Raw genomic sequence first — 12,727 nt, 5'->3', positions numbered from 1 at the left:
AACTTGTTGGGGATTATTCTCAAAGCTTTTGCTCTGGTCTAATAAGTTAAATGTGATGCTTTTAATGCCATAAAGGAGTCCTTGGCCACTTCTTAAAGATATGATACAAAGTATAATATCTTGATATTTTATTATTTTTATTGTCTTAGTTTTGTTTTCAAAACCATCAATTATTATACATAATAGGAGGCAAAATGATCTGGTCATTTCCATATAAAACTTTCTCAAACAAAATGTTTGCGACATAGTATTACTATTCCCCTTTTTTAATGAAGAACCACAATTGTTTCAAAAACTTAAGTAACCTATGCAAGGATATGAAGTTAAAATTGATTTAAGATTAAAATTCAGATCTTACTTTAGTAGCTATAAATACTGTTTCTTTTCTCTGTATTACACAGCCTTCCACAGGGAGTTGTTCTTAGGAGTTCTCTTTCACAACTATAGTACCCAACTGAGCATATTAGACGTTCCATTAAGTTACATGGATAATTCACAGAAGTTACACAGCAGGTTGGTTAATCTTATCTTTCTTTTTACTACTCCCTGCCTCCATCTATAATATCTCAATCATATAGTCATTTTCTAACTCTGGGCCTAATTTATGAAGACATCTAATATATAGCTTTGATTTGCTTTCTAATTAGATGTAAGCCAGTGCAAAATATGCCATGGCTCATTAATTATTATTTCCTAGCCATTTCACATTCTGAGTAAAACAAGTGTTTCTGACATAATTCCATCCTTTAAGAATTTTTAAAACCTAAAACTTCATCTATCATTTGTAAGAAACCCATGTGCAAAGTCAATTAACTAATACTAAAAGTCTGTGTGAGTCTCTGTGCCAAGTAAAGTCAAATAAGAGGTTGAAGAAGAAATCTTCATGGGCTAGAAGTAGATCAGGAAATTGAGATAACTATGAGGCTTTAAAAACAGGAAACAAGAGGCTATGTAGATAGAGAGCACAGGACACTGTAGGTGCTTGACTCAGTGAATTTGGATACAGCTTCAAATTAGAAACAAAGGACAATTAGGTCCTGCTCTCATTTCTTTTCCTGTTGCTTTCTCCAACCTCTGCTCTTCATTTTTAGCACTCCCAATACTGAGCACTTCTCTGAGAATTCTACCATTTTTTTTGTATTATGACTTTGTAATGTAACTACAGTGTTCCCAAAGTGGAAGACACTTTTTCAAGTCATGTAAATTATATCTGTATTCTAATTCCAAAGAGTCTAGCCAAGGCTGGGACAGGAAGAGTCTATAATAGCATAAAACACCCTGAATGCAGATACTGTTTGCTTACCTGCCCTGTATCTCTAGGAGGGCACAAGGCAAGTTGATGAATAAATACATCTTAAGAGTAGCTTGGTCTAACGCTATTAAATTTGTGGCCTGAGGTGCTTACAGCAATACACCATGATATTTCAGGAGCACCTTACAGCATACAATGATTTTTTCCTACATTGTTCAATTAATAATGGAATGATTCAGAAAGTATCTGTAAATTAGACTGTTCAGAAGTCTACATTTACTAACACAACCTTACTCCATTCTATTGATTTCTCCCAGTGTCAAACAAGACCTGTTTGTTTGAGGGCCATATCCAGCAGTGCTAAATACTCCTTCTCTGAGCTCACTAAAACCTAGGTGAGCCATGGGGATTGTATGGGGTTCTGGGGATGCAACGTGAGTCAGCCACGTACAGGGCAACCCTCCCTAACCGCTGTACTATGGCTCCAACCCCAGTGTCAAATAGGACCTATTTTTATAGGCAACAGTGCCCTAATTTTCTTCAGCAACTCTCAAAATGTTCAGCTGCCTCAGAATTGTTTCAGAAATGCATATTTTCAGGTCCACCCTGATTCAATTGAATGTGAACATAGAGCCCCCAAGTAAAGGTTTGACTTGCTAGTCCTAGAGGGTAATAGAATGTAACATTAAAGTTTAAAAACCCTGGTCCAATCTAGTTCCCAATACTTAATGTTAATATCTGCTTATATCAAGTAAAGTAAAGGTTTGACTTGTTAGTCCTAGAGGGTAATATAATGTAACATTAAAGCTGGAAAATCCTGGTCCAATCTAGTTCCCAATACTTAATGTTAATATCTGCTTATATTCCTGGAAGCTAAGGGAGGAGGGAACTTCAAAAATTTTTGAGCAAGACAAAGAAATCAAACAAAACTAAAGGCTAACAGGCCCCAAGAGTTATTGACTGCAAGTACTGTCAATCCTAAATTATGGAATTCGGATATTAGCCTATATAATAATACTATATATTATATATGATCTGTAATATTAATATGTATAATATGAAAGATACTTAAGACATCTTCCAAAACTGGAAATGCCATCAATCTGAAACTCTTAAGAACTGTGCTCACCCTCAGGGGTAAAGGTTGAAAAAAATCTCAGCCTTGTCAAATGCTGGGACGTTATACTTAGCCTGACCAATATGGTCGTCAGTCTAGGGAGGAAAAACTACAAGTCCCAGCATGCCTCGAGGCTTCCCAGAATTCCTCGCGAACAGGAACCCGCGACCCCGGAAGTCCCGTGCTGTCTCCTGGGGGTCGGCCATGGCGTTGGCGACGGTGGCGGCGCTCATGGCCGCTGTGGGCGGGGCTCTGTGGCTCGCGACGCGACGGTTTGTGGGGTCCAGCGCCCGGCAGCTGCACGGAGACCTTGGTTCGGGCCTCATGCAGGGGAAAACTGTGCTCATCACGGGGGCGAACAGCGGCCTGGGCCGAGCCACGGCCGCCGCGCTACTGCGCATGGGTGCGCGGGTGATCATGGGATGCCGGGACCGCGCGCGGGCCGAGGAGGCGGCCGGGCAGCTGCGGCGCGAGCTCAGCTCGCCGGGGTTCATGGGTTCGAGTCCCGACCCCGGCAGTGTGGGCGAGCTGGTTGTCAAGGAGTTGGATCTCGCGTCGCTGCGCTCCGTGCACGCCTTCTGTCAGGAAATGCTTCAGGTGTGGGACTCGGGGTGCTGGTGCCCGGATTCCTGGGATACAGTGTTGTGACCTTGGGAATAACCCTGGCCTGGAGTAGAAGCTCCCAATGCAGCGAGTTAACTGCCTGCCCTCCTGGGGGTGTTGAAAATAAGCTTGCAAATAGATCTGTTTCTGCTTTATTTCCTTCTGTTTTATTTTGCACAGGCGAGAGCAAGAGTCCGTCCTGCTGAGGGTGCATTATCTTGTATCAAAAGTCAATTTGCAACCAAACCTCCCTCCTCTCTCAGATCCTCCCCCAGAGCAACCCACAGGAGTTTGTCAGCCAAGAAGAATCTTACAGAAATTCTTGGTTTGAGTGGCCCTCTAATTTTCCCATCATCTTTTCCCTTACTGCTCTCAGGAAGTGTAGCTTTTTTGCTATTTGCACCATTCTCAAAATGCTGGCCTGAGTTTTCACTTTCGAGGTCAGGCAATGCACCTAGACCCAAAAGAGGGACCGAAAGAGAAAATCTAGAATTTGTCACACTACTCCTTGCCAAATGTTTTGTGTACTTAAAATAAAAAAATAAATAAAGTAATGGGAGGAAGGGTTGATGTCCAGAGTTGTTCTCAGCAGGAGGACCAGAGGTCAGGCTTGAAAGGCTCCTTAGGGCTATTCTGGAATAATTTGACTGAGCAGTTAGTTACTGTCTGGGCCCTGTGATACCAGGGATTCCAGGCCATGGCGTTTCTGGGGATCTCCCAGGGCCACAGCTGGTAGGTAGTGTTTGGGGACCCTGTAGTGCAGGAGTTCAGGACTTTAAAAAATGTTAAATGAGGACCTAAAAAATATATAGCATACTGGTCAGGTCACTTGCCATGCATGCGACTGAGCTGGTTTAATCTACAGAATCCCATTATGGTCCCCAGGAGTGATTCCTGAATGAAGGATAATCTCTGAGCACATCCATTGTGGTCCAGAAACAAACACCTAAATGAATGAAGGGTCCTTGACTTATTGTCACCAACTCTTCAGTTACCCTGAGAGCTAAATAGTTTCAGTTTGATACTCCAAGGCATCCAGAGGCACTTTTCTAACTCTTCTCTAGTTATGCTGTTTGTCAGGGATATAAAGGATATTTCTGAGAAAATGATAGTCTACTTAAGTAGATAACCTCTGTTAAATTGGGACATAGGCTGTGTAGTAGAGGGGAGTTGCAGTAAGAAAGAACAAGATTTAATAGGTGTTATAGGAAAAGTGCTTTAATGGAAAGGAGTCTATTAATACTTTTCCAACCTCTTTTTCTCTGGAGAGATGTTTGAGTCCAAGATGTGTGTATAAAGTAGATAATGCAAGTCATATAATTACTGATTGTAAATGTTAAATTTACTTTAAAACAAAAATTTTATTATTTAATATAGTGTTTTTGGAAAAATTTTGATTTCATCCGTAACATGCGGCTTTGGCTCCCAAGTAGATCAAACATTGATTATTTCATAATAAAGTAATTATAAAATAATTTCTTTGTTTATTTGATTCCTATTCAAGAGAATTGCTTTATATATAGTCCATATAGGCACAGAGTTAATTATTTTTAACATTTTCTAATGGTGGTGTGCCGCGTGATATTTTTTTCGTGGAAAAAAAGTATACCTTTGCACAAAAAGGTTGAAAAACATTGATTTAAGAAGCAGTGGGCTAGAGCTGTTTTTCTCGTTTTTCAGATTGTTCCTGATGTCCTTTGGCCAAAAGAAATTCAGGGTTATTTTTCAATAACCAGGATTGCAAGTGGAAACTGTAAAACTTTTTAATCATGGTACCAACTGCTATAGCTTGGGACTCAAAATAGACATTCCGCCATATCTTGGTGTACATTGAATGTTCATGTTGTACTTGTATTTTATTACAGAAACACAAAAAATCAGCATACAAAAACTTGACATCACAAGCATTTGTATGTGGCAGCACAGTATACGGTTGACAATCCCTCACCCCTTCCCGGAGTTAGCACTTTTTAAGAAGTTAAGTAGAATGTAAGAGAGTTTTCTGGATGATTTATGATACTGCAGTAGCCTCCAGAATGGTCCTTGATGCACAGTATGACTGCTGTTGTAGATGTAGGAAGTTTTTTTGTTTGTTTCTGGTGGCTGGCATTATGAAATGAGAGTATGCTTCTCATTCCTGGTACCTTACCGGTGTTTTGCTCCTTTGACCCCAGGAGTCAGAACCAAAAAGAAGTTAAGGAAATAAGGAGGCAACTAAGTTATTCTTTGCTTGTAAATATTTATTTAGTTCCTTCCTGGAGTTCTAAAATTCAGTGATCATAAAGAGAATTTACAACAGAAAGTTAGAATTATATATTTCCCACAGTTGGTATTCTTGGCATTTATGTCATTTATCTCCTAGAATTTAAAAAAATAGTAAATGATAAAGTCTTAAAATAACATCAGCCCAGCAAAGAATGATAGCCCCAAAATGATTAATTCAGGAAACTATTTCAAGGATTAGTAAAAAAGAACACTCCTTTTTTTCCCCCACCAGTGAACTCTTGTTTTTTTATTTTTTTAAAGTTGACTTAGAAAAAGCTAAGGGTGCTTAGAACAAACAGATGAGAAAAATAGTTAATCCTCTGACAGGAAGGCTTTGATAACAGTGATAACAGTTGTCTTTTTTTGTTTGTTTGTTTTTTGGGCCACACAATAACAGTTGTAAAATTTAAGACATTTTTCTTTTCACTTACACTTGGCAAAAAAAGGCAGTGAAAGTTGAAATTAGACCTCAGATAAGTTTGATTGTGGGCCATCCATATGTCCTAATGCCTGGGATTCTATCCTTTTTTTTTTTCTTTCTGCCCCTTAAGAGACCAGAGGGAAATAGGCAATACATAATAAATTATTTATGAAAGGAAAGGCCTTATGTTTTACAACTTTATTCTGAGGAGATGCAGGGGTGAGATACACATTTCTAACTATAGGGATCTCCTGACTTGAATGTCTTTCGGAGTTAGAAAGAATAGTTTTTAATATAGGGTTCAGGGGACAAATTCTAGAGTCATCATAAGACTGAGAAGATCATGCGATGGAGAGAAAATACAGGAGGGTGAAGTACCTGGTTTGAGCTGGCATATGGTCTTTCAGGCACTGCCAGGAGTCCCCTGAGCACAGAACCAGGAGAAAACCCTTAGCATCGCTGTATGTGGCTAAAAAGGCAAACAAAAAAATGTATTAAGTTCTACCAACTCTGTTAATTCCTTTACTGTCACTTTGATATTTAGTATTATGTTATTTCTGATCTTCTGTATTTTAATTTTTATATCCACTTTATTCATTTTTCTCTCAAATCATAATTGGCATCCCTGATACTTAGTGTTACTTGTCCCAAGTTTCAGGAAATAATTTGAGGTTGCTTTATCTTCTTGGTACCATTACCTGTCCTATTTCTACTTGTGCTCACAGAAACTATATGAAATTTTCAGTTAAAAATGCAAGTTGGCTTACCATTAAAGGGGTAAGAAGGGGGACGGTCAGGCATTGGTATTAGTAACAGCAATTTTTGGAAATGCTTACTCTGGACAAGAAATAGGGACTGAAAGGAGGTAAAGTGATATGTGTGATACCCCTTCAGTAACCATATTAAATTTAAACCATATTGTTTAAAAGTGGAAAAAGAGGAAGAGGGAGAGAAAAAAATGTCTGCCACTCACAGGAGTGGTAGGGTGGTAAATAAACTGCAAAATTTTGGCAGAAAATTGGCACTTGTGAAGGTATTGGTGTTGGACATTGTATGACTGAAACTTAATCATGAACAACTCTTAATTTTACCTCAGTGATTAAATTAAATTTATTAAAATTTTATAAAGATCTAATTTGTAAGAGTCTTTTGCCTCATGGTACTGGACAATATATCCAACTTTGATTCCTTGTTTTCTTAATAGAGATGTTGAGAATAGATGAGATAACTTGAAAATCATAAGGCCAGATCCTAATTAAGCTTTAAGTCTTTTATTTTTTATTCTCAACTATTAAAAACCCACACAGGCATTTTATAGAATCTTAGTAACTTACAGAATATATATGTTTTCAAATTTTTATTGAAAGCCAGTGTTCATTTGCCTCTTGTTCTCTTTTGACACTTGAAGGAAGAACCTAGACTGGACGTCTTGATTAATAATGCAGGGGTCTTCCAGTGCCCTTATATGAAGACAGAAGATGGGTTTGAGATGCAGTTTGGAGTGAACCATCTTGGACACTTCCTACTCACCAATCTACTCCTTGGGCTTCTCAAAAGTTCAGCTCCTAGCAGGATTGTGGTCGTTTCATCCAAACTTTACAAATATGGAGACATCAACTTTGAAGACTTGAACAGTGAGCAAAGTTATAATAAAAGCTTTTGTTACAGCCGGAGCAAACTGGCTAATATTCTCTTTACTAGAGAACTCGCCCGCCGTTTAGAAGGCACAAATGTTACTGTCAATGTATTACACCCTGGGATTGTAAGGACTAATCTTGGGAGGCATATACACATTCCACTGTTGGTCAAACCACTTTTCAATTTAGTGTCATGGGCTTTTTTCAAATCTCCCATGGAAGGTGCCCAGACTTCAATTTATTTAGCCTCTTCGCCTGAAGTAGAAGGTGTGTCAGGGAAGTACTTCGGAGATTGTAAAGAGGAAGAACTGTTGCCCAAAGCTATGGATGAGTCAGTTGCAAGAAAACTCTGGGATATCAGTGAAGTAATGGTTGGCCTATTAAAATAGGGTCATGGGGTTAAGAGAACACCTTATAAAATGATAATTGTATCAGTAACTAGCAATGGTGTGGCCTGAGTGTTTGCTGCTTGAAAATCATTTGGTTTAATGATAGTACTGCTAAGAACTGAGGTATATTTGGAATTTCCTAAAACTATTTTTGGAGGTTATATTTCAAAATAAATACTTAAGGACCCGAGTGGTGGCACTAGAGGTAAGGCGTCTGCTTTGCAAGCACTAGCCTAAGATGGACCGTGGTTCGATCTCCTGGTGTCTTATATCCTAAGCCAGAAGCAATTTTTGAGCTCATAGCCAGGAGTAAGCCCTGAGCGGCAACGGGTACAGCCCCTCCAAAAAATAAATAAATAAATAAATAAATAAATAAATATATTCAGTAAATATGAACATAAGTATAATGAACAAAATTTAAAACTCTAAGTGAACAAGCATGGGTTATACATTAAAGAATTGAATTTTTTCATTTGTCTTTGAGTTTCGTGGCCAAAGTGTGAGTATTTTTATTTTTGTTAAAATAATAGGCTTAATGTATGTGTGCACAGTTCATATTTGGAATAAATATTTTGATACAATATCGTAATTTGTGATTCTTTAAAGGCTGAAATTATACTTTCATTTCATAGGCTCTACTGATGTTGATATGCCCTAAGTCTTTCCTCCCCACCTGCCTTCCTCATGGCCTTTTCTTTATTTTTTTAAAGCATCATGCTTTACAATTGTTATCGATAAAGTTATGGGTACGAAATGCCAACACCACACTCTCCACCAAAATATGCACTTCTCTCCACTACCATTTTTCAGTTCTCCCTTCATCTCCAACCCACCCCAAACCCCTCAAGCTCAATTCACGAGAATAGTTTCAAATCCTATTGCCTTTGTGCATTTGTTATTTTATTACTATTTTTCTTTACAACTCACATATGAGGGATCCTTCTGTTTTTATCCTTCTTTCTTGCTAATTTTACTCAGCCCTATACTTTCAAGTTGTGATTTTTGTCATTTTACCATGCAGTATTCCATTATGTATATACCATAGTTTGTTCAATCATCTTTTCTTAGAGTCTTGGATTATTTCTAGATTTTGACAATTGTTTGAACAGAGTGGTGCAGTCAGCTCACAAGATCACTTGTCTTTACTGAATAGAATTTTTGGGCTCTTGAAGTACTGCTGGACCACACTGTTCTTTGCTTTAGATACTGTTTCTAAAATCCAGTTCTGTGCCACTTTACCATACTCCTGCTTAAAAATGTTGCAGAGAGAGAGTGGATAAGGGAACTGCCTTGCACACAGCTGACTTGGGTTTTATTCCCAGCACCTCAAATGGTCCCCTGACCAGAAGTAGATGTGACAGCCCTCTAAAAAGAGTAATTTAAACAAGACAATAAACTGCTTGTGTTCAAATTTTTATTTGGCTTTTTAACCTTTTTATATTACAGAATTTTTGAAAAGAAATCTTTCTTTATCTTAAAGGTAGAAGTTGTTGGTTGGGTAAAATATAAGCAAATGCTTCCTCAAGCTAATATGTAGAATATGGTACTTTGTAGATTACTTTTTATCTCTATATGAGGACCAGTCACAGTGTTACCTTAGACTCAGTTGCTGTCCAACAGAACTTTTTAGACAATAAAAGTACTTATTCTTTCTGTATTGTCTAAAATGATAGACTCTTAATATACATGATTGTTGAGTACTTGAAATCTGAGAACAGTATTTCTGATCTTATTTAGTGTTTCTTTTAACAAGCACAAAATATCTAGGCATTAATGCCAGAACAGCATTCTTCAGCCACTGGTCAGACTAGTGCTGCTCCACAGGTGTAAGTAGGTTGAAAACCACTGATTTACTGCCTTCGTTATGTCTGCTGATCTGCAGGCATTCCAAAGTTGAAGAGCGCTTTCTCAGCCCACCGTTCATCAGCTCATTGTACCATACAGTACTCAATACTAACCACTCATCCACTCGTGTCTCTGGACCTTTCTTGCTATTTTTCATTCAGTTTGCAATACTCTTTTTCTCCCGTTCGAAATACATTTCTGCTTACCCTTTAACATTCCCAGTGATTTTCTCCAGCTCCTGTAAGTAGAAATAATTCTATTTCTAAAATATTTCCACTGACCTTGATAGCTTTTCTAGTAGCTTAGTGTATTATTCAAAAGTCTATTTAGAGCACTAAAATATGCCAAAGATTTATTCTTTGATGATATTTTAATTTTATTCAAGTATACTTCTTGATACAATGAAAACAATGACATTTAGTGATGTATATGTAATGCATAATTGATGTTCCTAAAGATAATTGAACAAGAATACTATGTCTCTATGAGAGTATCAAAATTATTCAATAAATTTTATCTTAGCCATCTGTTAACATTGGAAAAACATGGCAATGAAGAGTAGACTGAATGAGCTACACTCAGTTTAATGGCCATTCTGATCAGGGGCAATTATCAATTGGTTATTATTTTTAAGAGTATCTAATATCTTGCTACCAATATCAGCTGTCTTTGAGAATAACAGGATCTTGGCAGACCATACAGAAGATCTGTTTTCTGTTAAAGCATGTGTCATGAATATGAGAGACACTTAGTGTTTGTATCATGACAGGTGTGTCTTTGCAGGTGTAGTAGGTATAACTGCATCATATCCTTTGAAATTTATTTTTCAAAAACTAATCCTACAAAGAGACCTCAGTGAACTTAGGAATGTGGGCAGGAAATACAAGAGAATGCAACTTGGAAAAATGGAAACTAATAAATCTGTCCTACACCTTGACTTCATTAAGAAGGAGCCCTTTTTCTTTTTTTTTTTTTTTCTTTTTTTCTGTTTCCATTTTATACCATCTTTTCTGGCCACATCATGATACCCGATGCTCTTCAGGGTATCTGGACCTTTTTATAAGAGGTGAGCCCTTCAGAGTTCTTGTTTATGATGCCATAATAAAATATGATATATTAATTTATCATGATGGGAAACTACAAGCTCATCTAGAAACACCATGTAGTAGGGGAAAATTAATTACCATTTGGAAGATGTCCTTCCCACCAAGTATTTGATAGAATCTTGAAGATTTATAGCTGTAGCTTAACTAGAATGATTTTGAAAATATTTTAAACTCTATACTTTCCTCCTGTTCCTTTTGTTAAGTCTAACAGTTTCACTGAGAAAACAGTGAGTAATAGTTCTGGTGTTTTTGTTGTTTTTTATTTTGAGGCTATACCCAGCAGTGCTTATAGGTTACTCCTGGCTCTGACCTCAGGAATTACTTGTGACAGTGCTTGGGTGACCATATGGGATGCCAGAGATTGAACCCAGGCTGGCATGTACATGTCATGCTCTTATCTGCTGTACTATCACTCTGGCTCAATAATTCTGAGCTTCTTGTTTCGTTTATCTTTTATGTGTGTTTTGTTGTTGTTTAGGGGGTGGCACACCCGGCAGTGCTCAGGGGTTACTTTTACCTCTTTGCTCAGAAATCGCTCCTGGGTCGAGGACCATATGGGATGCTGGGGATTGAACCCGCATCAGTCCTGGCTCAGCCACATGCTTCTTTTCCTGATATACCTATTTATTATCACAAATTTGAATAATAATGAAAAGTGTTGGGTGAGTGCAGACCTCGGAAACAATTCTAAACTAAGGATCAGATCTTTTTAAAAAAGGATGTTAGGTTATAAATAATTAAGATTATTAGAATATACAGTACATGTTTTGTTTATAGTTTATAAAATCCTTTAGAAAGTAAAAGCCATTCTTAGTTTATGCAGGTTTGTATTATGATGAAAGTCTTTCAAACCCAATGTGTCTAGTTGTTTATTCAAGACTCTGCTAGTAGGTTTCAGATATAAATTTTGTTTCATAAGAAAAGGTATCTGTTGTTTTGGTATCATCTCTAACCGTGAATGGTGATTCATTTGCCTGGAGGCCCAAGGAAATCCACAGAGTATATTTTTTAAAAAGCTCTCTTCAGCTATAGATTCTGGTGTGAGGAATAACAGTTAATCTGCCTTGAACTCCCTTCCCTCACAAACTGCTGGGCCTGGCCAGAGATCTGAGGGAATCTGTATTTGAATATTTAATTGAGTCCAAATGTCCTAGGAAACACTGTAGGGGGAACTGTTACTAATCACGCTTCAGGAGCTCGCCCCCACAGACAGCTTCAGATGTTTCACAGCCATTCTCTGGAAAAGGGGGAGTTAAATTAGTTACAGGTTAACATGGTGGAAGGTAATCTATTCCTGGAGAAAAATTAGATGGAGCACTCAGTTTTTATACAGAACAGAAGGGACAAGTTTTTGCTAACTTAGATGTTTAGTCAAAGACCAATAAAAGGCCTGTTCAGCAACCATCACTTAACAGACTTGCTGTAATAATTTGAATGTCGTCTTTTTTTTTTTTTTAAGTTAAAATACACCCAACTGATACCCAGTGAATTAGTCTGACAGGATTCTTTCTAATACATTCCTGTCACTGTTATTCTCACTTGTTTTATTATCTCCTTAGGAACAGTAAATATGTGTACCTTTCATTTTATAAATATCTGTTCAACACATATTATACAACATGCACTATTATAAGCTCTGGGGACATAGAATATAATAAAGAAAACCAAAATTAACATATGCATGTTAACTACTTTTGTTGTTAATCAAAATACAGGTTATTAATCATAAATTAATGAAATCTGAGTACAAAGAGATAGCATTTCTATAAAAATCAAATAGTGCTTTGTAAACTTTCTGTGAAATTAAATGTCAAAAAATTCTAATATTGGAAAAAAATATAAAAATCTAAAAGGTGTCTAAATCCATTTTAAAGAGACACAGGCTAGAAATCATAGACTAAGTAATCATGATCATAAAAGGATAATATTCCAAGTGAACTCATATTCTGGGAAAAATGTATTTAACCCCTTTGTTTTCTATCTGAAGATAAGCAAGCAGAAAACATGATACAATGCTAAATTCAAGTGACAATTTCATGGGACACATGATTCATGTTAATGATCTTTAATCACATTTTTTCTAGATCGAGAC

The 12,727-nt window shown here is 37.2% G+C and overlaps 1 protein-coding gene across 1 annotated transcript; it reads left to right on the top strand.

Moving 5' to 3' along the window:
• Positions 1-2,573: 2,573 nt before the first annotated feature.
• RDH14 (retinol dehydrogenase 14) lies at positions 2,574-7,934 on the top strand. Its single transcript, XM_049784858.1, has 2 exons — positions 2,574-2,966; positions 7,067-7,934. The coding sequence occupies exons 1-2, from the start codon at positions 2,574-2,576 to the stop codon at positions 7,682-7,684; spliced, it is 1,011 nt and encodes a 336-aa protein (XP_049640815.1). The 3' UTR covers positions 7,685-7,934.
• The last annotated feature ends 4,793 nt before the right edge of the window (positions 7,935-12,727 follow it).

Source organism: Suncus etruscus, chromosome 12 (assembly GCF_024139225.1).
Source record: "Suncus etruscus isolate mSunEtr1 chromosome 12, mSunEtr1.pri.cur, whole genome shotgun sequence".
Taxonomy (NCBI): Eukaryota; Metazoa; Chordata; class Mammalia; order Eulipotyphla; family Soricidae; genus Suncus; species Suncus etruscus.
This window is presented reverse-complemented; position numbering and strand designations above follow the sequence as displayed.

What these genes read in the sequence shown, in the direction of transcription:
- RDH14 (XM_049784858.1), top strand. Translation starts at nt 2,574, where the DNA reads ATGGCGTTGGCGACGGTGGCGGCGCTCATGGCCGCTGTGGGCGGGGCT. An exon ending in TCTGTCAGGAAATGCTTCAG is followed by an intron (nt 2,967 to 7,066) that starts GTGTGGGACTCG and finishes TGACACTTGAAG; the next exon opens with GAAGAACCTAGACTGGACGT.